Raw genomic sequence first — 27808 nt, forward strand, 5'->3', positions numbered from 1 at the left:
ACATGTCAACCCTCCGGTCTGGATTAACTGGGTGAGGTTAGTTTTATTGTCACAGGAGGAGGCACTACTCACTTGCTTTCTGTTCTCTTCATTTTTACTCTTAAAAGCCAGTTCGATTTCAAACTACCTTGCATTATCTGGACTCACTCTGTGATTTAATTTCGTTCGGATTGGGACTTTTTCCAGCCATGATGGTTCGATCTTCTCTGAACCGGTTTATTTTGCTTCTTTTATCGGTGAGTCCCACATTGGTTTTGTTTATTTTAATACTTGTTTCCCACTGTTTCAAACAAACTAGTTTTTACGTCCTAAAAAATAAGTGTCTGTGCTCTAAACTCTTTTACTAAGGTCTCAAATGGAGACTTTGAAACTTTTAAAAGGTTGGATTTAATGAGATACCTTAAAATGACAAATAATGTTTATGCTTTAGCTCCGTTCAGTGCTTTTTACTGATTGATTCATGAAAACTGGTATAACTAAATCCCCTAATCCTCTAAAATTTTTCTTTTGTTACAGCTGTTTCACTGTTTAAAACGTTGATATTAATATAATCAGCAATATTTTCATTAAAATCATTCTTTAAATAGTGCAAAACTGTCTTTTCTGTAGGATAAAAGTACTTTATTTAAAATTATTTGTTTATTATTTATTTGAAGACCTAGCAGTCTTTGAAGAAACACCCAGCCATGAATCTTAAACAGCTGCTAACCACACAAACTGCATTATAGCGGTGGATAAGGAATAACATCAGTAGTCATTGTTTTCTTGTTCCTGTATTTTTTATGGTTTTATATTTTTATAAAACAGAGAATACAAGTTCTGACCATGTGACCTGAAATTAGAACCAAGCACCATAATAAATTTTTCGAAATATCGCAGATGAAGAAATAATACAAAAAGTTTTGAAAGCAATATGGATACGTTCAGAATGTTTTTGCACATTTTTGCAACCGGTCTACCTGACCACAGTGAATTTTTTTTTTTCAAAATCCGAGCACAGATATTGACGAGTTTTATTCGTATCATGCTTGTGTTCAGCAAAAATCCTTTATCTGTACCGGATACTTGTATGAATTGAGTATCCGGCTCAACCCTAAACAATATACAAAGAATAGTTTTAGAAAAGCCTAAATATTCGGTAGTTTTGTCATCTGTGTGTCCCAAAAAAGCCTTTTTTATTCACATGAACAACCACTTATTATCAGAAAGTCAAATCTGACCAGCCATACCATGTGCAGTCCGCCTCCCCCATCATGCTGAGCAAAAAAGCCACTCTTAGCACATACAATAGTTTGGATGAAAATATGATCATTTAAAACCAACAGTACAATATTTTATCATTTCCTATTTGGCAATTTTTACTCCCCGACCCCCCATCCCCCTTCCATAGGAACTCCCTATGACAGCTCTTATTTGTAATCTTCACCTATTTATGCAATATATTGTCCCCTGTTGCAATGTGAAGAATGGGCTTGGAAATATCCTCCATTCGTCAGTCTGTCGGTTGAAAAATAAGCAATGTACTGACTTCCATTTTGGTATATGGATGGGTCTAGGCATGATTAAGATCGCTATCGAAAATTGGATTGCCATGTGAAAAACCATAGCCATATAATATATATGTGTGTGTGTGTGAGTGTAAACTGGCCAATCCATTTATTTGAGGAAACTATACTTCTAAGCAAAATAAAAATTATAAAGCATAGTTTCCTCAAATGACTGGGGTGGCTGAAGAAAAATGAATGGCCACTTTCTGGCTCTGCAAATGTGCCTGGTGGCATAGAAAATTACTCCCTCTGATCACCAGGATACATCACTCTGCGCTGTCACTGCCATGATTTCCAAAAAACAGCCTCAGCATCAGCCATAAAAAGCTCATATTGGTTAATCTCTATTAAGAAATGCACCCATCCATCCATCTTCTACTGCTTATCTGTGGGTTGCAGAGGCAATAGATCCAGGAGAGAAACCCAGCCATCCTTTTCCTTAGGGACACTCTCCAATTCTTCCTGGGGGATCCCAAGGTATTACCAGACCAGAGAGGATACATAATACCTCCAGCAAATTCTGGGTCTGCCACAAGGTATCTTCCTAGTGGGACATGCCTGAAATACCTTCACAGGGAACCGTCCAGGAGGCATCCTAATCAGATGTACAAACTTTCCCACCCGAATGACAGAGCTCCTCTTATTTCTAAGGCTGAGCCCAGCCACACTACGAAGAAAGCTAATTTCAGCCACTTGTAGCTGAGATTGTGTTATTTTGGTCATCATCCATACCTCATGACCGCAGGTGATGCGATTAGTGTATATTCATAACGATATTCAAATTGCTCTTGGTCTGATTTCTCCGCTGAGGCCAGTTTGCTATGGGAGACTATACCAGGAGCTGTTACCCCAGACAACATAGCCCCCATTAACACTGGGGTACTTAAACTCTTCCACTACATTAAATGTGACAATTCTGCAGAGGGGTCTAATAAGAAGTGTCAAAGAAAGAAAAAACAAAAACATGCAAACAAAAAAGTCTGGAACAAGGACTAAAGTAGGCCATGACCATTTGGTTCTTAGCTAAAGGGGTACTAAGAATTCCCCCACAATGTTGCATTTGCTGAAGGACTGCTGAGAGATCATTGAAAAAGCAGTAAGGCCATTAAGCACTCATTAAGAGAATGCAGATTTTTTATTTATTTATTATTTATTTTTTGTTAAAAGTTCATTGAGGAATTGTTGGAAAACATTCAAGATCATTAAGTGCTCACTGAAAGACCATTAAGAGATCTGACAAATAAACAGTGTCTCAATGGTCTTGCTGCTGTTGAAAAACACTTTACTAAAGCACTGAATGTTTTGTTGAAATGAATTGCTTTTACTGTATTTTAGCTGATAGTTGTCAATATGCCTTAAACATATTATTGTTTTTTCTATTAAATAAAAATTTTAACAGCTTTTTCAGGAGTTATATTATTTTACTTATGAGTTTTCTTGAAGAACCTAGCTTCTGTAGTTTGCACTAATTGATCTAGCAGACTTTAAAGGTAAGAAACTGATTTTGGGTGAAGTCTGAACTAATTGCAGAATGTTTTATATTGTTTTACAGCTCCAGGTTGTTCTTGTGGTGAGAGCAAATCCCAGAGACAATCTGGTAAGGAAAAGAAGAGAATGGATTCTCCCTCCAAAACCTCTGAAAGAAAATCACGATTACACTAAACAGGAATTTATTGCCAGGGTGAGTCACTATTTTACTTTTATTCAACTTACTAAGTTTGATACACGGCTAAGTGGAGTATCATGGAATAAAGAATCATTGTTAGACCTGTACAAATAGGTTATTCTTACTTTTTTCAACTGTTTTTGACTTTGATAATACTGAAAGCAGATACCATGATAAATGGACAGCTGTAGTCAGGTGATAGTTTCAACTTGTTAGACACAGGCTTTCTGAGCTTTAGCCCACACAACTTGAATACCCCTCATGAAAAAAGATCAATAATTTAAAGGCCTGTCATTACTTGAAGGAATGTATATCATTTGCCACCTTTCATGCCAGAGTTTTAGATGAAGATCATCTTCTGTTAAGAGATGATAGTTATAGCTGTTTTGGTCAAACCTTGAAAATAACAGTATGTGCAATCTAATGCATTATCGCAAGGTGTCACATTCAGAGTATATGTTGCTGACTTTTAATTACTACCACATCAAATATTTGCAAAACCAACTGAGTTATGGCCTTTGTGTTTCCTAAGGTAAATTAGCTGTTACAGCCTTATTGAAATGAGTTTGCTCAAAAAGTTAATCAATTGCAAATGTTTATCTAGTGATTATTTCCACAAGTTTTAATAAAATCTGTTCTGTGTGTTATGAAATATTTTGATAGACAGAGTTCACTGAAAATACCTAATAGCAAAATTTTAAACAAAGATCTTGTGCAATCTGTTAGTGCTCAGAATCTCTTGGGGATTAGTCTTAGGTAAGATAAGATAAAACTTTATTGTCCATAGAAATGAAAACTTTTGGTTACATAATCAGCCTCCCATAAAACCCATGAAAAACACATATCACATAACATCATAAACATTCATAATCATTTAAAACAGTGGTTCCCAAAGATTTTCTTCTGGGCCCCCCTATGGATTACAAAAAAAAGCCCCCCCCCCAAAAAAAAAAAAAAAAGAAAGAAAAAAATCAACTGGGCACACACATCGTTCAACCAGACATAAACATAGATTTTGTTTTCAAACTCCACTAAAGTTTATTTCACACTTCAGGTTGCAACAAAGCAAACTACAAACCATCTTTACAGTGAAACACTTGTGTAAGTTTTTTTTTTTTAGTTCTATACTGTAGAAGAGTATTCTTTGCTGTCAGTGTTATTTCAAGCATATTTCTGTATTATTTTATTTGTAACAATATTCAACTTTGCTATCATCAATATATTTTAAAAAAAGCCTCTGTAGAAAATGGAGTTAAAAACCTGTCCCCGTCAGGCACTGTTTTTTTTTTTTTTGTTTTTTTCTTTCATCCATCTCGCGCTCCCCCTGCAATGGCACCCCAGGGGGTGCGCCCCACAGTTTGGGAACTAAACTGTGGGGCGCAGCTAAAATGTAATGTAATAGTAAATTTAATTATTCTTCTTCTGGTCTCTTTATCTATCTTTAAAAATGACTGATTTATAGCCATTTTTGTGGGGTTTTTTTAAAGTCAGTTCACTGTGGTGACCGTATTGAACCAGACTGACTCCAAAAATTAATCATTTATAGACATATAGCCAATGATCATTTTCTGCAAATTTAATTAAAATTTGTCAGGTGGTTCATGAGATATATTGCTAACATACAGACAAAAATACACAAACATAAACACAGGAAAAAAAACAATATTGTTCTCCCTTCAATTTTTGGCTGCGATTGTCAAAGAAATAGAAAAAATTATCAACTGAAAAACCTTTAATTAGTCAAATGGTAGTTGAAGTTAACGGCACATGAAGCTACACCTGAACCAGTCATTCTGTATTTGTATCTCTTTCCTTTCCTCGGAAACCCCAGCTGGTCAAAGATAGATAGATAGCCACTCGTCTTGACCCTGGTTCTGCTGGAGGTTTCTTCGTGTTAAAAGGGAGTTTTTCTTTCAGTTTTCAGGGAGACTGTGACAAAGTGAAGACGCAATCTGCTGGCTTCCTTAGATAGACCAATTTTTACAAATTGTTTTTTTTTTAAATGTATGGGCATGTTTTTGTACAGTGCCCTAAGATGACTTTTGATGTGACTTGGTGCTGTATAAATAAACTGATTTGGATTGAATTGAAGCTATTGTCTGAACTCTGCAAGCTTTATGTTCCAAAACCAAAATCTCAAGCTTAAGTAAAACTAAAACTAAAGTTTCATTGACTTTAAAATGTGTGTATCTGAATGTGCTTAAAATTTAGATGTCCAATTCTGCAATGATTAGGAACCAGCCACCAGAACATGACAGAACATTTACCTTATGTCTTATTTGTTAATAAAGTTGTGTTTTGTTTCAGATTCGATCAGATAAACAATCTGGGTCAAGTGTTATCTACTCATTAGAAGGCATTGGTGCAAGCCAGTATCCCTTTCATGTATTTGTGGTAGACCCCCATAATGGAAATGTTCAAGTGACCAAAATCCTGGACAGGGAGGAGATCGATACGTACCTTGTGAGTTATTTTACAACTGCATCTCTCTAAAGTCTAAAAGTGCTGTATGTAGAGCATAAAATATACATCAGAAAGGGGTGAATCTGCAACAGAAAATCTCATTCTGTTTGAGTGTGTGTATAGCAGCTATAAGAAAGTCTACTAAAGTTTTCTTACATTTCTTCTGAACATCTCAAGTTCATGTGTGGACCCCATACCCGCCCCTAAGTTTGTATGAAGCATTTTATACACTCAGTCATATTATAGACATGACTGTATAAAGGGGCAGGTGCTCAAATAAAAAAAGGGTAATACACAATATTTTGTTTTAATTTGTCCCATATATAACTAATATACACTGACCGACGACTTTATTAGGTACACCTTGCTAGTACCGGGTTGGACTGCTGAGAGTATGAGCTGTGAATGACTCAGCTACTACTACACCAACATTTAGATCAATATATGTAAAATTAAGTTATAGACAGTTTTTAAAGTTTGATTAGCTTGAACTCCACACACTCCTTTTTGAATTGAGAAAGTTCCTCAGATGAGAAGCGAAACGTCTTCAGCTACAGAGTAGAAGCCCAGTTGGTTTTTTTAATCCTTTTTTGGATTTACCATGTCCTGGATGAAAATTTTATATGTAACACCGTGGCGCACAGAAAGACACTACCGTAAAGCATGTCGCAAACCCACACGTGAGTCAAATAACGTAAAGCAGCGTCATGTCGCAAAACTGAGGTTCTTTGCAAAATAGTTATTTTTACTTCTTATTTCTCACTTATATAAACTGAGTTTATGCAAAGTGACAACACTAATGCATTCGTCGTAGCCTGCGTTATGAAATATTTACACAAATAATTGATACAAATATGATAGAAACAATAGAGACGATAGACATAATATCACGATAGAGACGATAGAAGAAAAAATATCATGATAGACACTTTCTATCGTCGCCATGATATATATCGTCATATCGCCCACTCCTACCCCACACCACTGCACCACCCCCACCAGCCTGAACCATTGATACAAGGCAGGATGGATCCATGCCTTCATGTTGTTGATGCCAAATTCTGATCCTACCATCCAAATGTTGCAGCAGAAATCGAGACTCATCAGACCAGGCAACATTTTTCCAATCTTCTATTGTCCAATTTTGGTGAGCCTGTGTCCCAATTGTAGCCTTAGTTTCCTGTTCTTAGCTGACAGGAGTGGCATCCGGTGTGGTCTTCTGTTGCTGTAGCCCATCTGTCTCAAGGTTCAACGTTTTTGCGGTCAGAGATGCTGTTCTGCATACCTCGGTTGTAACGAGTGGTTATTTGAGTTACTGTTGCCATTATATCAGCTTGAACCAGTCTGGCAATTCGCCTCTGACCTCTGGCATCAACAAGGCATTTGAAGCCACAGAACTGCAGCTCACTGGATTTTTTTTTTCAGACCATTCTCTGTAAATCCTAGAGATGGTTGTGCGTGAAAATCCCAATAGATCAGCAGTTTCTGAAATACTCAGACCAGCCCGTCTAGCACCAACAACCATGCCACATTCAAAGTCACTTAAATCACCTTTTTTCCCCATGCTGATGCTCGGTTTTAACTGCAGCAGATCGTCTTGGCCATATCTACATGCTTAAATACATTGAGTTGCTGCCATGTGATTGACTGATTCGAAATGTGCATTAATGAGCAGTTGGACAGGCATGAGCTGCTGAAAAAATGTAATTCAAGTTTAAACAGAATGTAAAATGGAATTTTACAATTATGTCCAAGTCTCATCAGATAACTTCCTGCTCCATCTCTACCTGACACCAAGCCAGAATCTGCTGCAGTAAAACTGATCCAGAAGTTTCTTTCAACAATAATTACCAACTTCTGTTCCTTGTTAACAATACAGCAAATTAAAATTATAAAACTGAAATTACAAAACAGTTGTCTTTTAAATGCGTTTATATGTGACATGAACCACAACATGTGTGTTTTGCTCCTTCTCAGCCAACTGATCAGGGTTTTGTTGCCTTTTTCAGCCACAAAAAGCTCATTATGATGTGTTTAAGTTGCGCTGATGCATGAATGAATATCTTTAGGCATTTTTGTTATCCCTAAATTATGGTCATCCATCCATCTATCTTCTTCGGCTTATCTGGGGTAGCAGCCTAATCAGGGAGACCCAGACTTCCCTCTCCCCAGCCACTTCGGCCAGCTCCTCCGGGGGAACCCCAAGGCGTTCCCAGTCCCTCCATCATGTCCTGGCTCTTCCACTGGGCCTCCTCCCAGTGGACCATGCCCGAAACACCTCACCAGGGAGGCTTCCAGGAAGCATCCTAATCAGATGCCTGAGTCACCTCAAGTGGCTCCTCTCGACGTGGAGAAGCAGCAACTCTACTCTGAGCCCCTCCCAGATGACAGAGCTTTTCAACCTATCTTTAAGGAAGAGCCCAGACACCCTGCAGAGAAAACTCATTTCAGCTGCTTGTATTCGCGATCTCGTTCTTTCGGTCACTACCCAAAGCTCGTGACCATAGATGAGGGTAGGAACGTAGATCGACCGGTAAATCGAGAGCTTCGCCTTCTGGCTTAGCTCTCTCTTCACCACGACAGATCGGTACAGGGCCTGCATCACTGCAGATGCAACATCAATCCGCCTATTGATCTCCTGCTCCATTTTTCCCTCATTCGTGAACAAGACCCGAAGATACTTGGGGAAGACATCTTCCCTGACCCAGAGAAGGCACTCTACCCTTTTCTGGCTCAAGACCATGGGCTTGGATTTGGAGGCACGGATCCTCACCCCAGCTGCTTCACACTCGGCTGCGAACCACTCCAGCGAAAGCTGTAGATCACAGAATGATGAAGCCAATAGGACCACATCATCTGCAGAGACATGATCCGAAGGCCACCAAAACCAGTCCTCTTAACACTTTGGCTGCGCCTAGAAATTCTGTCCATAAACATTATGAACAGAATCGTGACAAAGGGCAAACTTGGCGGAGTCCAACTCTCACCAGAAACAAGCCAGACTTACTGCCGGCAATGCAGACCAAGCTCTGACACCGGTCATATAGGGACCTAACAGCCTTCAAAGACATCAAAGAGTACCCCCCACAAATATTACCCGATTGACAGGGTCAAACGCCTTCTCCAAGTCCACAAAACACATGTAGACTGGTTGGGCGAACTCCCACGCACCTTCTAGGACCCTGCTGAGGGTATAGAGCTGGTCCAGTGTTCCACAACCAGGACAAAAACCACACTGCTCTTCCCGAATCTGAGGTTCAACTATCCAATGGACCCTCCTCTCCAAAGACTCCAAAAAGGGTGGGTAATCTGAACTGCTGTTCAGCACATAAGCACAAACAACAGTCAGGACCAGTCCCCCACATGTAGGTGGAGGGGTAAACCCCAATGTACAGGCACCAAGATGGGGGGCAATAAGTATGCCCACTCCTGCTCAGCGCCTCTCACCGAGGTTATACATAACCAATCTAGACTCCCAAGGTTTGCATCAAGGTTGACTGTAGGATGGATTCTAAGGTGTTGGTTCTTTGATGTCTGTAATGCAGATACATACTATAATTAAGCACCAGAGCAGATGTGTAGATACCAGCTCAAAAAGCAGGTAAAACACAGGTAAATAGTCAGTATCATGGTGTAGATGTAGTTACATTTTAAAGTCCATTATTGGACCAAACCAAAAGTTGTTTTTTTGTTTGTTTTTTTTTAAGAAAATTCCATTTAGGTGAAATTTTAAAGTACATTTGTGGTTTAAATAATTTGCAAGTCATTTACTTCACATCTGATTTTTTTCAATTTATTTATTTATTTTTACTTTACTTCCAGTATGTTAGCAATTGTATTTTCACTTATTGGATTTAAAAATACTATAATTGTTGGTTATATTCAACTCAGTTTTATCTTCATTTATTTTTTTTTTGCAATTGATAAAGATAACAACACTTCATTTGTTATTTCCTGCTCTTTTAGCTGTCAGGTATTGCTAAATACCAAAATGGCACAGAAGCAGAGAAAAAAATTGACCTCCGAATCAAAGTTGAAGATGAGAATGACAACGCTCCAGTGTTTGGCGAAATCAAGCCTGCTACAGTGGATGAACTCAGTCCTCAAGGTTAGTGTTGCAAGTTCTCATGTAACTATGTAAAGGAGCTGTAACACTTCAAAATCCCATTAGAAATAAAACTAAACATTGTGCTTAATCTAATAACAATCACATTTTTTAAAAGGAGAAATTCCTGTTGGACAAGCATAAGTAAAAAACCTAACCCTCCTGAAGCTCTCTGAAGAGAGCAAGATGAAGAGCGATAGGGAAGCCCTTGTAACTTTGTGTCAGTTTGACAACCTGAGGGTTAAACAATTAAATATGAAAATATTAAAAATGCTGTTTGAAACCTTGTTAAAGACATCATAAAATTGTTTAAGTATTCCTGCTGGTTTTTCTTGGCCAAGGTAAAGTCAAGATAAAAAAAAAAATAATAATTCTGTTTTTTTTTTTTCAGGAACTGTAGTTATGAAAGTCAGGGCAACTGATGCTGATGAGCCAGAAAATAAGAATTCAAAGATTGCCTATTTCATGATAGATCAGCAGCCATCTCATGGTATTTTTGGTATTCAAATGGATGGTACCATCTACGTCCAGAAGCCTTTGTTGAACAGAGAAGTATGAACACCTGACACAACCTATCCAACACCTGTTTTTTTCTTTCATGTGCTTCTAGGTGACTGTAGGTAGGTAGGTAGGTAGGTACATTTATTTATATAGCACTTTTCAGCACAAGGCAACTCAAAGTGCTTTACAACACAAAATTACAGACAAAGTTACAGAACATGATAATGAAACAAAATTACAGAACAAAATTACAGACAGGTACAAGATATAATGGTAACTAATTGTCTAAATATACTAAGCTAAACCAACAGATCTAAGCATGACTAAATGTACAGAACTAAACTAAGCTAAAACTAAAACTAACGGTACCGAACTATCTAAAAGAGAGAGAGATAACAAAAAATGAGTGCGACAGCAGAGTATGAGTATGAGAGTGTGTATGTTTGTTTCCAGATGGTAGGAGGCGGTGTGATGCATTTGTGTGTGTGTGTGTTTGTTTGTGTGTGTTTGCAGAAAAGTCCATGAATCACATTCACAGATGTTCACAGGCAAGAGGGCAACGAGCTTCTGTTGACATAAATTCCAGGGAGAATTGATAAGACTTTGGCCTTCAAGGCCACATCGGGAAGCCAAATGTAGATAATAACAGAGTTGTTTTGGAACAGGCTGACTTTGTTTTGAGTCTACCTTGAAGTCTTTGCTGGTACATTCTTGAATCCAATAAGCCGAATTTAAGGTCCAAACTGTTGTTCCGAAACGAGCAGCTTCTCCAAGATTTTAACCTTTTCCATATTCCGAGTCCAGAAATTGCATTTAGTCCAGAGGCCATTGTCTTTGATGATGGAATATTCAGTTCAGAGTAGTTTGCAATTTTGCTCCTGTTTACAGTCTGAGTGCTGGTCGATCCGTGAACCCATCAACGAATTTGACGATAATCCAGGTAACTGCCTGGTCCAAACAGCAGAAATCCTGTTATCAGAAACCCAAATATAAAATGAACCTCCACGTCGGTAGGTACACAGTCTTCCACTCCTGCCAGGAATCCACTGTATACCCAGCGAGACATATCCTGAGACTGGACTCTCCTTCACCCAGTCGAGAAAATTGTTTCAATTGCGTTGAGAAACCAGCTGATCAGATCCATATTCCTTGCATCAGTTCAGGGGACAGAGAGACTTTTTATGATACAATTACCTACCTGGTCAGGATCAAGTGTACTTATTGGGACCAAAGTCTGGTCCTAATATGGTGGAACGTCATTTTTGGGTTACGGATAAGTATTAGAACTAAGGTGTGAATTGAGTTTAGATTAGGGTTATTGTCCAACCTGCACAAGAAACATCAGAATCACTTTTAAACATCTACCCTTGTAGTTAACACAGTGCTTTTATCAATAGTTTAATTCTGTTTTTCATTTTACTTTAAAGTTTAATAAATGCTGAATTCTGTTGTCATTTTAGACGCAAGACCAGTACATTCTGACATTGAGAGGAAAAGACTTATATGGTGATCCAAATGGACACACTGGAACAGGGACTGTTACCATTAATGTCCAGGATGTAAACGACAATTTGCCAACTCTGGAGAAAGATCAGGTGATTTTTTTCCCCTTATAATAAACACATAAACATCATCATTAGTTGTGGTCACCAATCATCCAGGACATGGCAAATACAAAAAAAAAATCAATAAACTTAACGGTTAGTACTCCTTCTGGGAGGAGGTCTTAACAATAAATCAATAAGCTTGCATAACAGAGCATCTCATGCAGTTTAAGGCTCTGCTTATACGAGGTCGATCTCCTGGAAACATTAAAGTTTATCAGATGTTGATTGGAAAAAAGTTACACGTTTACACAGCGCTGTTGTGCTCTGCCAGGCCATTAGTTGGCGTTTAGTGCTATCTGCTATCCGCCATTATTATTATTGTTGATGGGGGGTTTGAAAAGTTCCACTTTGAGACCTGGGTTCAAAAAGATTCAATGTCAGATAATACGACTGCTGTTGTCGTGTAAACAAATGGCAAAACTACAACATAAATGTTACATTTTTACTGAAAAACACCTTTGTGTAAATGGCCCCTGCAGCTTGGAACTCCACTCTTCCCAGTTTTGAATTGAAACATCTTCAACTACAGAAGACCAAGTTTTTTAGATGTTTGTTTGTTTTTTTTAATCAATATTTGTTTGATCACGTCAGTTTCAGAACTCCTTCTTTAGAAACTTCCTTAGAACACTGACATGTTCATGTTATTGATTACACAAGGCAACCAAAGAAATTTTAATCAAATGTGTTGTGTAGATAGCTATCTCAGTGTTAACTTTGTATTGTATTGTTTTTTAATTGCAGTATGAGGGAAACATTGAGGAAAATGAGTTTGGTGTAGAGGTGATGAGGATCAAAACAGAAGACCTGGACTTGGAGGGGACAGAAAACTGGGAAGCTGTGTTTGATATTGTCAAAGGCAACGAGGCTGGATATTTCAGTATAAAAACAGATCCAGAGACCAACGAAGGCATTCTAATGCTGGACAAGGTAGTGTTTTTTGTTTTTTTGTTTTCAGAAGAAACCTATATATAGTTTGGTATTTTCAGTTTGTTGTGTTTGATTATTGTTTTGTTTCAGTTTAGTTTTCCTGTTTCATGCCCTGTCACTCTCCACCTCCCCAGTACTTTTCCTGTTAGGTCTGCCACGCCCATCTCCACCTGCTTGTAATTATTCTCTCTCACCTGTGTCCATTTTCCTCATTATCCTCTGTCTTTAAGTACCGGTCTTTCTCATTCACTACTCACTGGATCATTCCGCTTTGTCTGCTCGTTGCCTTGCCATGTCCTGCCTTTCACCTAGTTTTGGATTTTGTTATTGTTAGTTTTTGCTGCCTCGTCAGCCTTTTGTTTTGTTAGAGTTTTATTTTATTAAATTTGTTTTGTGGATTTTCATGAGTCTGCGTTCTGGGTTCGCTGCCTTAGTCCCAGTTTCTGACACTTTTGTTGTTTTTTATGTTCTAGCCTGTGGATTACGAAGATATAAAAAACCTTGAACTGGGGTTGGCAGTGAGAAACAAGGCCCTACCTTTTGATGGATCTGGGACAAATGCTGGAGCCGGTATTGGTTTGGGAGGGGGAGCAGGTGGTGGTGCTGGTGGCGGAAGTGGTGCTGGTGGTGCTGGTGGCGGAGGTGGTGCAGGTGGTGGTGCTGGTGGCGGAAGTGGTGCTGGTGGTGGAGGTGGTGCAGGTGGTGCTACTGGAGCCTCTGGTGCTAGTTGGGCCAGTGGGGCCAGTGGAGCTGGAGGATTTAAAACCTATCCCATTAAAATCAATGTGAAGAATCAGCCCGAGGGACCACGTTTTGTCCCCAAAGTTAAAGCTATTCCCATTACTGAAGGAGGCCACTCTGTCAATATTAAAGAAGCTATTGCCATTTACTCTGCCACTGATATGGACACTGGAAAACCAGCTGAGAATGTCAGGTCAGGGGATACATACACACAACCCTCTGAAGAGAAAACAGCTTTCATGTTGACTCAACCTGTCATTTCCTTAGATATGCCAAAGGCTCAGACCCTGACAACTGGTTTACCATTGACCCAAAAACAGCTGAGATCAAGCTGAACAAAATGCCTGACAGGGAGTCTCCAGTCCTGGTCAATGGGACATACATTGCTGAAGTACTCTGCATTTCAGAAGGTAAGTGTTTATACTATATTTGTATACTGTACTATATCTATTACATATCTGGACTTAGGAAAATCAATTAGACTTTGTGGTTTCTCAAGAACCTGAGGAAGTGCTTATCTCTTGTTTTGTGTTAGCTGCTGAAAAGTTTCATTTGAGTGTAAACACAACAGAGCTAAGAGAAGTTTATGATTATCTAAAGTCCATCAGCTATGAGGTAACTGGTAGCTGCAGTACTGTATCTACAGGACTTTTTAAAAATTGTCTCAAACTACTGCTGTTTTTTGAAAAACACATCCTATTGACACAGTCCTACAACTGTAGTATTACAAGGCATTCTTGCTCACACCAGTTTGACATTTGTGATTTTGGTAAAAAAAATATCAACATACTCAGAGGCATGAGAGTACATGTATTTATACTGTACTGTCACAGTACAGATGTCAGGGTCTGGTATATGCACAATATGTTAGTCCCATCATCCCATCGTTAGATCATCACTCTTATTTAGATTTTAACTGTTTTTTGTTAACTGTCCCAACAGAAAGAGACAAAAAGATATTATCTAAAACACTGTACATCAAAGAAAAGTTTATAATGAATTTATGACAGCAGTACAAGTTAAAAGTCTCGCTCTCTTTAAATAAGCTAATGTTAAAAACTAAAGACACAGGTCACCTCTTGTTGATTCAATTAGTTCTTACCTTGCTGCAGTATGTTCATATATTTATTTTTCTAACCTTTTTAGCTGAAATTATTTTTTACCATGCATAAAAGAAAGCTCATAATTGTGTGCAGGGGATTAGCTGGGAAAGCCCCTCATCGCTATTGCAGTCACTGGCCTCAAAATTAAAACATGGCAGCACCCATTAAACGGTTCCTCCTGACTTTAGTTCCCAACAAGAGAAGCAGGGACTGTTGACCTATTAGTATATTATGTTTATAGTGGAGAGTGAGAGGTGGACGAATGGAATGTCACATCCTCTTAAACACCCTCTGGTGTTTAAAAAAGAACATCACATATGCCACCAGGTGTTTGGCAATTTGTAACTTTCAAAATATTAAATAATTTCTGGAAATCTGACTTAATTTAACTTAATTTAACTGTTTAGTTGCTGGTGTACAGGTTTGGTTCAGTCCAGCTCAGCCTGTACACCACACCACTTAGAGATGATAAACAAACAAAAGAGCAAACAGATTTTCTCAATTTACTGCTAATTAACTCAAACTTCAGGACTTTGGACTCAAAACTGACATACTATTTTGTTCAGATGAAGAAAGACAAAACTTGGATTTACTGTAAGACAGAAGGCTTGATTTACAGGACAAAGAGTTTGTCAATGACTCCATCACAAAAAGAAAAGATATATGATAAAGCAAGCTTAATTTTGAACAACACACTCCTGTTTCTGTTTTTTAATCTCAGACATACCAGCTAAAACAGCCACTGGCATCATCGCCATCCAGGTGAAAGATCTTAATGACCACTGCCCCATGCTTACCAGTGATGTCCAGTCGATGTGCACAACAAAGAATTATGTTATTGTTAATGCTAAAGATGAGGACGTATTCCCCAATGGTCCTCCTTTTGAATTTTCTATTATCCCTGAGGGTACCGAGGGAAAATGGCAAGTGGAGCACCTCAATGGTAAGATGGATCGTTTATAAAAATCTGTTAGCTACACATAAAAATATAACAAAATATGTTCTATTAACCAATGGGGATTGCGTTTGCATTTATGGGGATTGCGTTTTCCAAAGAATTGTCTTACAAAGATCTGATTTATTATTTTGTATCTATCTATCTATCTATCTATCTATCTATCTATCTATCTATCTATCTATCTATCTATCTATCTATCTATCTATCTATCTATCTATCTATCTATCTATAATGCATTTTTTAAATTACTATTTTTACTGAAATACTGTTAAAACAACAGTAATAATAATAATAAAATGATGAATAAAATTTATGAAGAAATACCAATTCAGCTAATGCTCAATTTTCCAAAATGACCTTGTGCTTGTTTAAACTCAGAAAAAAAATGTCTACTTTTTGATGTATGAACTGTATAGGAAGTGTTAAGAGAACCAAACTCAAAAACAAAAGGGTTAAGTTTCTTGTAGTGGACACACCTACGTCTGTCACTCTCTGACTGTGAAGTTAGAGACGCAGACAAAAATGTAAACTGATAAGTAAGCCTCAAAGAATCACTGTGTAAAAACTACCTACCTACCTACCTAAAAACTAGAAGTAAGATCCTAACAATTCTTGAACCGCGAGCAGTAGAAGAGGCTGATGGTCACACATCAATTTTTTATGCCTCTATGGTGTTTTTTTTCTGGAAATATGACATGTTAAAATCACCCTTCACAAAAAAGACAAAAATGCCTGCATTTTGTTGTACAATTTAAAATTGTTGATTTTAAAATTACCTAATTCAAAAGAGTGAACTCATCAAATGTCAGTTAAATAGTCCATGGAAAATTGGTCAAAATTATAACACTTTTTTTAAAGAAATTTTTAAAGATGTCAAAATGCCATTTCAGACACATTTAAAGCCCAACATTCAAGTATTATTCATAGTAGAAACATCAATCAAAGTTTAAATTGATCACAGAAAGTTGGTTATATACCAAAATTTTCAGCTTGATATGCATGATTTATTCCAAAGCTGCAGGACAAGGTACAGAACAAAAGATTTTAACAGAATAGTAATAAGGGTACTTCAGTGCATGCAATGGAACCCCTAAAAATAATACTTTTGATGTACTAATGACTTACTGACCATTTTTACTTTTTTTGTTTTAAATGGTAAAAATAAACTTGTTTAATTAACTAAGGTGTAATAAATGTCCCATTTCCTACAGAGACTGCAGCCATAATGAGGGCTCAGGAGTCTATGTGGCCTGGTTTTTACAAGTTACAGCTTTCAGTGAAAGACCAACAGGGAGAAGCCTGTCCTGACCCACAGGAAGTGATGGTCCAAGTTTGTGTCTGTGAGGATGGAGTTGTATGTGGAAAACGAGGGGCCAATGGTCAGACTGACAAAAGTGCAGAGCTAGGATCTGCAGGCTTTGGACTGCTACTTCTGGGCCTATTACTCCTTCTATGTAAGTGTGACAAGATGGATGATCTCATAATAGACCATGTGGTAAAAATGCAACACCTCCTATCTTTGGGGTCCTTGTAACAAGACCAGGATGCGTTGGTTAAAATTCAACATGCTATAATTTTAGGCTTTCTGAACCTAACTCTAGGGTTTTTCCCACTAAAGAATGCTAGTCAAGGGCTGGTGCTGGTTTAAGTTAAGAATTTCTTTCGTTTTCCACAGCCAGCGAGCTAACTCGGAGCTACGTCATTATGTCACATTAAATGTCTTTTCCAGCAAATGATTGCTTCTCCCACTGTTGCACACTGAGTTTCTGTAGAGGATCAAAGTGCAGAGAGACACTTTATCTCCACAGATCACATGGTTTAGGTTATTATTCCTGCGATTGCACGTGTCTATCACTAGTTTATTTATTTAATTTTTTTAAAGTGTGGCATGCATTTGTATTCGGGCCCTTTTACCCTGATTCCACTAACTAAAATTCAGTGTAACCAAATAAATAATAGTCTGTCTGTGCGTAATTGAATTTCAGTATATATCCAGCTTGTCAGGATTTTAACGTAGTCAAAGAGAGGGAGCAGCTCGGCGATAGACAGACACAGGAGACCAGGTAAGCGGTAAGTGATTTATTTACAATGAATAGTGCAATGAATAACTGGAGCCAGGATCTGGAAGAGAGGACGAGGGTAAGTATCATAAGATCCTTTCGGGAATTAACATGCATAGGAAAGTGCAAATAATTTCCTGGTGAGACTTTCTTACAGAGAAGAGAGTCCAGCGTGGAGGAGGAGGAGTCACTGAACACTTGCTGGCGGTGATGTTTCCTGTTTGCGGGGTTCCAGATGCCTGAAGATGAGTGAATGTTCCTTGGGCAGCAACAAAAGTCCAGAGAAATATGAGACCAAGGACGAGCAGGTGTAGGTAATGGTTGCAGCAGCCCAGACAGAGGTTGATGGTGGGATTTGTTTCTGGCACAAATGGTACATGCTGATACAAACTCTTTGATGTCCTGAGACATAGTGAGCCACCAAAAATGTATTTTAGTGAATGTTAACATTCTTGTTATACTGGGATGACAAGTGAACCGGTGGTTGTGTACCCAATCCAATACTTTACTGATTACTGCACGAGGCATGTATCTTTTGCCAGGAGGTCCAGTGCCAGGGTCAGTATCCTGTTGGGCCACAGTGATGGTATTTTCGATTTGCCAGGTAAGAGAACCAACGAAGCAGGAGGATGGTAGCACACAGACGTCCTACTTGAGGTATCAGCAGATGAGTATTGCCGGGAGAGGGCATCAGGTTTGATGTTTCTGGATCCGGGTGTGTAAGTTATGACAAAATTAAATCTGGCAAAAAACAGAGACCACCTGGCCTGTCTGGGATTGAGTCTTTTTGCGTTCTGTAAATAGGTGAGATTCTTGTGGTCTGTCCAGTCCAACAGCATCACTAAATACTTTAAATGCCCGTATTCCACTCATCCCCCTCCCTAATTCTCACCAAATGGTACACATTACGAAGATTTAACTTCGAAAAAACTGTAGCGGAGTGTAATTTCTCATGGATGGAATCGATCAAAGGGAGAGAATACTTGTTTTTGACAGTAATTTGATTTAAGCCACGAAAATCAACGCAAGGTCGGAGGGTCTTATCTTTCTTCTCGACAAAGAAGAAGCCTACACCCAGGGGGGACGTAGAAGGCTGAATTATACCCGACGCTAGAGAGTCTTTGATGTAAACTCTCATGGCTTCTCTTTCAGGGCCTGAAAGATGATAGAGATGCCAAGAGGGGAGCAGAGACCCAGGCACAAACTCAATGGCGCAGTCGTAAGGTGTGTGCGGCAGGGGAGAGAGAGAGCCCTCTGTTTACTGAAAACTGGTGCCATATCGTGATAGATTTGAGGTATTATAGAAATACCTATCTCTTCCGCCGGTTCCACAGACTTCCTCCCAGAAGGAGTACTAACCGATCTCAAGCAATGCATTGAACAATAATTGCTCCACGATTCAACACGTCTCTTAGACCAGTTAAGCACAGGATTATGGGTCTGTAACCAAGGGAAACCAAAAATGAGTTAGGGTGATGAGGAACAAAACACATAAAACTCATCAGTTTCATGGTGGTTGCCAGAGACCAGAACTTGGAGATTGGTAACTCTGTGTCTTATCTGCGATATGGAATGTCCAGTAAGGCTTGTCACCGTGCGGGCAGACTCTAAAAGCGTTGTAGGGATATTGAGTTGATCCACTAGATCCTGTGAGATGAGATTGAGCGCCGAACCCGAGGTGCCTAAAGATGAGTGAGTCTTCCACGGGTACTCACTCAAGGTACTTAGCTCGTTGGTGGCGTAGGATACCAATCAGACTGGATTCTCGGGAACACAGGTAATTCTAGTGGAGCACAGAGACACAAAAACACACTGAGGGACAATCTCCAAAATTGACAAAAATAGATAGCAGGCTGAGAGACTTTACCACAAAGACAAACAATGCTCCAGCGCTGGTCTGATCCCCACCACGGCCTTAAGTACATGAGCTACATGAGCTCCCTGACGAGCCTGATCTTCTGCAGGTGAGGAAGGAGTGGTGACTCGGCCAATTGGAGAGACAGGATGGCCCACCAGGAAGTAAACTCACAGATCACCACACAGCTGGTCTGTGAAGGCCTTAGAGGTTTGTTACAAAACATTAGTAATCAAACAGCATCATGAAGCCCAAGGAACACACAAGCTAGGTCAGAGACAATGTTGTTGAGAAGTTTAAAGCAGGATTGGGTCATTATACAATATCCCAAGCTTTGAACATTTTACGGAGCTCTGTTCAATCCATCATCTGAAAATGGAAAATGTATGGCACAAATGCAAAGCTGCCAAGACACCTAAACTGACAGGCCAGGCAAGGAGAGCATTAATCTGAGAACCACCTAAGAAGTCCATGAAGAAATTAGATCCACTGCTCAGGTGGGAGAATGTGTCTACAGGACAACTATTAGTTGTGCACTCCACACTCTGGCTTTTATTGAAAAGTGAAAAGAAGTAAGCAATTGTTGAAAGGAGAAAATTTGGGATTTGCTGTTTAAATTGTTGTTGAAAAACGCCAAGATGAGGGCAGGGTCCAGGATCTGTGTTAAAAAAAAATACACACACTTTTATAATGTATTTCGTCGTGCTGTTTGACTAGACTATAAATCTTTTTGATGAACTAGATTCAAAAGTGCAGAGATTACCATGTCATATGCTACTAGATAAACCAAATTGTTGGTTTCTTCTTGCAGGTCAAACATAAAATTAACTTTCCTTTAAGAAGAACTAAACTTTTGTTTTACAGTCATTCTCCTGTTACTGCTCTTCTGCAAGTGTGGGGGTATTGCAAAATTTCCTGAACTCTTCTCTGATATACCTTATGACACTAAGAACCGCCTTATCAGCTACAACACTGAACATCAGGGAGACAACACGGTGAGACAATGATATTTAGAAAGAATTTCACATGTTGTCACTGTTAAGAGCTTCACTATTGGTTTACCTCCCATTTGTTTATTTTTGTAGGAAATATTTGCAAGCAAACATTTAAAAACAAATCTAATTAAAAAGAGTGTTCTGACTTTTGTACCTTTGCCTTTCCTAGGATGTACCACTGCTGAATGTACCAGTAAAAATGCATCAATTCGAAACGGTACCGGGTTTTGACATACAGCAATCTGTTGGCTCCATGTATGGAATGTATGACGCGAATGGGATAAATAAGGGTGGCTGTCAAGATTGTACTTCCAGTATCCACAGAGACGGGATGTGGGGGATGAACCTGTGGGATGGCAGTGGCTTCTACTCTGAGTCTGGAAGCAGAGAATCAAGAGGAGGTGGAGGGATTTTTGATGGGATAGCTCTTCCAGACAACTTCTTTAGACAGTACTACAAACAGGTGAGAAATCAGGTGACAACAAGGACACGTTCAGAAGACACTTAAATGCTTTTACATAGTTTCTCTGACTGCATGTACAAGTCATTAGTACTTTGGTGATGTGCTCATATTCATACGATTTTTAAGGCAATTAGTCCAGAGCCTTTAACTCATCCTGGTGTGAAATCCAACAATGTGATGATTTGTAGGGTTGGGCATCAAGTCTTGAGAATCAATTGGAAGAGGGACTTACATTCCAATTCTCCCAGAATCATTTGAATTTTTAAATTTCGATTGTGTATTCAGAATCAGGTAAATAAAACAATAAAATAGGCCTTATACCAACATTGAGACAGCTAACAAGTAAAACGTTGAGTCAACTCAAATGCAAATACCCAGCTTATGTTATGTTATGTTATGTTATGTTATGTTATGTTATGTTATGTTATGTTATGTTATGTTATGTTATGTTATGTTATGTTATGTTATGTTATGCACCATAAAAAGAAGTAACAACTCCAGTTTAGATTCAGATTTTCCAGCAGCCTAAGCCTATGGGAGCTAAGGGATATTTTAGGAAACCCAAGCCAACCCCAACTATAGGATTTATCAAAAAGTAAAGTCTTACGCAAGCCTAGTCTTAAAAGTAGACAGAGTGTCAGTCTGACCAACAGAAACAAGAAGTTGGTTCCACAGCAAAGTGTTCTTTAGGAACAACAGGTAAACTTTGTTGTGTCTACCACTAGGTGGTGTACGAGAATAGGATAGACTGAGGGTGAGGAGGAGAAGAAGAGATAAGATGGCAAAAAAGGATGACCCGATGTTACTGGACTGCTGAGCAAGTTCTGAATAAACGCTGTTAAGAGTTCTTTGTCTACTTCAGCTTTTACCTCGTCCTGGCTTCCAAACATAACAAACTTGTGGTCTATGAGTGAAGTGAAGTGAAAAAAAGTGAAAATATGGAATAATAAAATTTTTATCTTTTCAGTTTTCTGCTTCGTCTACTTGGAACCAGTTGCAAAAATACATGAACCTAAAGGAGCTGTTGTCACTAATTGCTTTTAAGGGTGTTCTTACTGACCTTGAGAATGAATCATCTGTCTGTAAATGTTTTAACTGAGGAATCTTATAATTATTTTATCTATTTTTTTGTTTCTGTTGTGAATGTTTTGTAACCTGTGTGTGCTGCTGCTAGTCTTGGCCAGGATTCTCTTGTGAAAGGATTTTCTTTTGAAAAGAGATTTTTAATCTCAATGGGCTTTTTCCTGGTAAAATAAAAGTAAAGAAAGAAAGAAAAAAAATTAAGATGAAGTTTGGTTGTGAAGAGCTTTGTATTTTAAAATTATGATTTTAAATTCTTTTTTGGGACCCAGTAAACTTGACTCATTCATTTCAGTTGCAATTAAATCCAGAAATGGTTTCATTTTCCAAAAGTCCAAAAAGGTTCTTCTATCAGCATACAAAGTTTTAAAAACCATCATGTAGTTGTGATTCTGTTCAGTTTATTGAAATCTTCCCAAAAACACGTATTTATATATATTTTTTTGCGTTCAAATCAATATCCTGCTCACCACATAGAGCTGTAGCAATTCAGGTACCTGACATTTTGAGTGCAAACAGATGTGCTTTTAATAAGTTGAAATGCAGAGATAAAATCTGTGTTTTCAGTTTGGAGCATTTTAATTACTAAATTCATCAGTCAACTTTTTCATTAGATGGGCAAGAAATCTAAATGTAAGCTCTGCTTCACTTATTTTCCAGGTTTCAATATCTTTCAAAAACTCCACAAGTGTCACGTGTGTATCCAGAATCCCAGATCGAATCTCCAGTGTCCACCCCCCTTTATTCCAACAGTCATTAAAACTTTTCTCTTTTATAGCCTACTGAACAGCTACGGTTGGCTTTTTTATAAATTTTGACCTCTGATCTTCAAAAAGCAGTGCTCTGATAAAATTCACTTTGTTGTCAGCATGTCAACTAGTGATTAAAGCAATGGATATACAGAATTTGCCGCTCTGTTCTTGCCGTTAGGATTGGTTAAATTAGATCCTGCCAGAGAAGTCTCTGACTTCTCTGAGAAGTCTCCCCCCGCCCAGAGGAACACTGTCATTCTATTGGCTGGAACAGTTGTTAGGCAACGGTGCTCGAATCCAAACAATCCGAGAGCAAGCAGACAGGTTTGCAAGCACAGATCTGATCCGTGAGAGAGAGAGAGAGAGAGAAGTTTTGCATGCAAGGAGTTAATCTGAGCGCAAACACAAAGATTTGAGAGAGAAAAGAAAATATTTGAAAGAGAGCAGAAGTTTTGAGTGCAAGCGTTAAAAGTTTTGAAAGCAAGAGATGAAATCCTGCTTGCAAATCAAATTTGTGCGCTCTCGACTTATGGCAGAATCCTCCTCCCATACACTTGTATTCAGTTCCTCAGGGAACTTGTATCTCCCTCCTGACCTGTCGTCTTGGTCCCTTGCTGTAGAACCGTTATTATAGCTCATTAATCTCTAGGTGTGACAGCAGGTTTTGCTGTCGAATATTGGAACATTTGTTTTTTTCGTAGTCAATTTGGATTATAGGTACTTATGTTTCCATAGAGTTGCTTATATAGTAGCATTCCAACAGTGTATTAGTTCTCTGCCTTTGTCCATGAACGTCTTTTTCCAGTAGCCAATTTCTCATCAGAATGTTCTGGTTTCCCAACATCTGACGACTTTGTAATTCCGGGTGATGTTTGAGCCGGCATGGGATTCCTTCATTCATTTATGTCTCTCGCTCATTGTGTAACCGAGGTTGCTGGGAGTTGGCCATGGGATTTGAAGTCTCAAACCTCTCCTGTATCAAAGTCAGTTGACCTAACCACCTAACCATTTTGGGCTTTGGGCAAATTTGATTTAGTGTAAGATACAGCAGAAATGCCTCTTTTGATTGTGAGGGTTGCACATTCCTGCTCTGAATCATTGTGAACCTGTCATACATCATGGGGAGCCCTCAGTATTCTTTATATGCCTCTAAAGACCATGGCAAGACCCTGCAAAGACCATCCATGTTCTCTGGCTGACTATGTTTTATATATGTCCCTCTGAATCCTTTTATCTAGCCTGCTATGCAATTTTGAAGCAACAACAACAACAAACAAATTAAAACTTTGAAGGAAATTTGTCAAAAACCAATGGCATTTCTGTGATTAAAATTGACAATAATGCATATATTCAAGCCAGGATTAGGGTCAGTGAATGCAGCATGAGGGTGATTGCAAAAAGAGAAAAGTGAATGCTGAATGCCACATTTTTCAAGAGAAATAGGGGAACAAATATTTTATTGGCTGGTGTGTTTAGTTTGTGTGCTGGAGGTGGAGAAGCATTCTAAACTGGAGCAGCTGAAAGGACAGATGCGGATCGATAAAGTTACTGCACTTTGTTTGAGTCTGGGTGCACAACAATCATTTTTACGGGACCACAGAGCAACCTTAAGAGAGCAAGTTTTGTGATGAGTGAATTGATAGTGAAGTGTCTTCAAATGGTGGATGTTCTTCTGGGTCTTCATAATTGCAGCAATGATGTACTGATCAAAAGAAATGACTTTACAGACATAAGTTATTCTTGAACAGTGAGAGTTTATTCAAAATAACAGAGTCTGTGCCGAATCGGGACCTCTGGCCCAATCTGTGAAGATCCCCCGTTTCAGCCTGCTNGAGTAAAAAGACACCCACGTCCCACTGGGACCGTAGGATTCAAGTACATTCAATTACCTATATGGTCATAAGCTGGGGTCTTCAGACGTGCAACAGATAACTTTCCCTATTCGTCTTCGTGCAGTTGCTTTTCGACAACGTGAGCGTAAGAGCCCACGATTCACTTCCTAAGAAGGGATTGTAGCTGAAGACAGTGTCTCAAAATGGTAGCTCAGGCCCCATCGCCTGATGGCACAGAGGCAGACCAGTTACCTCAATAGCAAAGAAGCTGAAGCCACAAGCAGAGAAGAAATGGATCATTGCTGCTACAGCCTGACTATTATTATCGCTTTCAAGATACCATATAAGCAATTGTTCAAAAACAAAAAGTAATGTCTTCAGTTTTGCTAACTAAATGTTTTTGAATTTTTATCTCTCACACTATATGAGTCTGGCCCCCAGAGGCTCTTCAAAAAATTTAAAGTAGCCCCCGAGAGACTAACAGATATATCTCTTTTCATTCTGCCGCTTATAATCCTCCTGAAGCCCTCAAAAGAGAGATATAGAGAAGTAGAGAAAGCCTTTTAACTTCGGGTCAATTTGACCCAAAGGCCACAGCAGGGTTACAATGACTTTTGTCACAGTTCACATGGTCTACTTTAATTTTCTTACTAGATAACTAAAACCTATATTTTTCCAACAGATGTCCAGTGGAGATGAGAAGCTTAAAGTAAAGGATAGTCTTCTGGTCTATGACTATGAGGGCCAGGACTCCTCAGCTGGTTCTGTTGGCTGCTGCAGCATACTGGAATCTGACAATGACCTGCATTTCCTGGATGATCTTGGACTGAAGTTCAAGACTCTTGCTGAAATATGTGGAGGCACCAAGATCCAAACTGAGATGACACAAGTGGTCCCTCCTCTGCCTAATGTTTCTGGGACTCAGATTAAAACATCAGAATCACATTTGGTAGCTGCTCAACAAATGTCCCAGCCATCCAAACTGCAGTCAACCAAAAATACAGACCACACTGTTGTGAGTGAAACCACTGAGCAATCTCAGACGATGAAATCAAGCATGACCATGGTGAAGGATAGCATGTCCTCAGTGAAACAAGGGATGGGAAATCAAAACCAGATGATTCTTGTACAGCAGCAGCCTGTCTACTACACCACAACACCTATGCTGCAGCCCATGCACTATGTTGTTCAGCCGGCATTTCAGAATGCCATGGTACTGCCTGAGGCACCAGGCACCAACCTTCAAAACATGGTTCTGGTTACCGGCACTGAGACTGTCTCTTCCCATGGTGTTCTAGTTCAGGGCCAGACAGTGATGTCCAATCCACAAACCCAGGGCCTCAGCACAGTGCTGAAGAACAACAGCAACCATGAAAGCTGTACCAACCTGATCAACACTGGAAACTTCTCTGGGTCTCAAACTATGTTGGTTGTAGATAGCAAGGTTCCAGCAGGGTCAGTGAAAATTTTAAATGGGAGCCAGGCTGGCCTCATTCAAGAAGGTGCAATGCCAACAGGAGAGCTAACAGGATCTCAGAGTTTCCTGATGATAGGAAAGGCAACAAATGGCAGAATTCATCAGCTTCAAGAGGCAAAATCTGTCTTAAAGAGGAGTGAGGAGTCTGGATCACAAAAAATCTATGACAAAAAGGGGAATACATCCACTGGGTCTCATAACAGCACCTCTTCCACAACAGTAAAGACGACATCTACCATTCGTAACACTGTGGTGCAGAAGACCAGAGAAGTTCACTGAGACATTCTGCAGATCCAGTGGTCAACATTTATTAGAATCTAGGAGACCTAAGAGGATCTGTTCCTGCTGGTGATGGGAAGCCTACATATCTCAATTCAAAACAGCTATTTGTTGTAGATATATACTGCAGGTAGTCAGACATGCCTGGTCAGGATTTAATGCCACTTAACTTTTGTTTGAGTAAATCCGAAATCAATCTATAATTAGCAAAAATAATAAAAAAAATAAAGATGATTTTGAAGGAGCACCTCATAAGTAAGAATGTCAAAGAGCTAAAAGTTTTTGAAAAAGAAAAATTTAAAAAGAAAAGCAAAACTGAGCGCTTTTAAACACCTTTTAAGGGGCTAAAAATGTACTTATAAGTACTGACAGTGCCTGATGTCGAAGTTTTACTTCAGACGTTTTCATTTTACAAATTAGATAAATTAATTTCTTTTCAGCTCAATATTGCATACAATACTAAATCCATATGCCATATTAAACTTTTTAAAATTGCATTATTTTAGTCATGTAACACAAGGGATAACAAACTCATCTCAGTGAACTGTACATATATTCATAAATCCTTTTTTTTTACATAATAAGGATTTATAATACCAAAAATTCACTTTTGAGTGTTGCAATATATGGTCACTGCTCTAACCAGGTAATAGGTTTAATAAAATCAATTAGTTGTTGATGTTATAAGCTGATTCTCAACTTATTACAGTTCGTTCATCTGTCTTTGCTTTCTTTGCACATATTTAATATTTTTCCCTACAGCAACCTGGGAATATGTTGTCTGTAGTCAATAAATAGGTCTTTGTGGGTTTGTAAAAAAAGTCTTTTTACACTTATCATAAAAACTAAATATGGGGAATGGTATAAGTGTTACTTTTTTAAAAGAATAATCTTTTAATGTACAAATAAATACAAACATTTAAACAAAGAAACTGCTTTTTTGTCTTTGTTATCTTCTTGCATCTAATCCAGTTTTTTCTTTAAAGCTGAAGTTTGGCTGAGCAATCATATGTGAGTAATGTGTACAACAGGAGGCTTAGGAAACACCCCGGTAGATGGGGAAAGGTGAGATGCTGTGACATACTGTGTTATTACCATGTTATTACCATGCCAGCTATTAAACCTGTTCAAATTGTCTGGTCCGAATCAGACTCCTTTGAAATAATCTATTTCTCAGTTTAAAAATTTATTTCATACACATGAAGAGTACAAAGAGCAGTGCTGAGCTACAGAGCCACCAATCAACATTGGCAATCTCTCAGAAGTGGTCATGACCTCTGGTGTGGGTCACAATATGTTCAGGGCTTGGTCAACACCTCCAGGAGGTGATTGTCATAGCAACGAGCTAAGGAGAGTTCCTATTTTGACTGCATGAACAGCCCTCAGTCTAACAGCCC

The 27808-nt window shown here is 38.8% G+C and overlaps 1 protein-coding gene across 5 annotated transcripts; it reads left to right on the top strand.

Moving 5' to 3' along the window:
- LOC108251060 (desmoglein-2) lies at nt 1-27343 on the top strand. Of its 5 annotated transcripts, none has more exons than XM_025002851.2 (14): nt 1-236; nt 3100-3228; nt 5521-5676; nt 9643-9784; nt 10173-10333; nt 11743-11877; nt 12631-12816; nt 13290-13750; nt 13825-13967; nt 15382-15603; nt 16830-17072; nt 20398-20528; nt 20698-20991; nt 21854-24574. In XM_025002851.2, the coding sequence occupies exons 1-14, from the start codon at nt 189-191 to the stop codon at nt 21881-21883; spliced, it is 2481 nt and encodes an 826-aa protein (XP_024858619.1). In that variant the 5' UTR covers nt 1-188; the 3' UTR covers nt 21884-24574. The 5 variants fall into 5 exon arrangements, with proteins under 5 accessions (XP_024858619.1, XP_037837249.1, XP_017296716.1 ...); XM_017441227.3 differs by lacking the exon at nt 21854-24574 and adding an exon at nt 25338-27343 and having other exon boundaries at nt 6-236; XM_037981321.1 differs by lacking the exons at nt 11743-11877; nt 21854-24574 and adding an exon at nt 25338-27343 and having other exon boundaries at nt 2-236.
- Nucleotides 27344-27808: the final 465 nt, after the last annotated feature.

Source organism: Kryptolebias marmoratus, linkage group LG18 (assembly GCF_001649575.2).
Source record: "Kryptolebias marmoratus isolate JLee-2015 linkage group LG18, ASM164957v2, whole genome shotgun sequence".
Taxonomy (NCBI): Eukaryota; Metazoa; Chordata; class Actinopteri; order Cyprinodontiformes; family Rivulidae; genus Kryptolebias; species Kryptolebias marmoratus.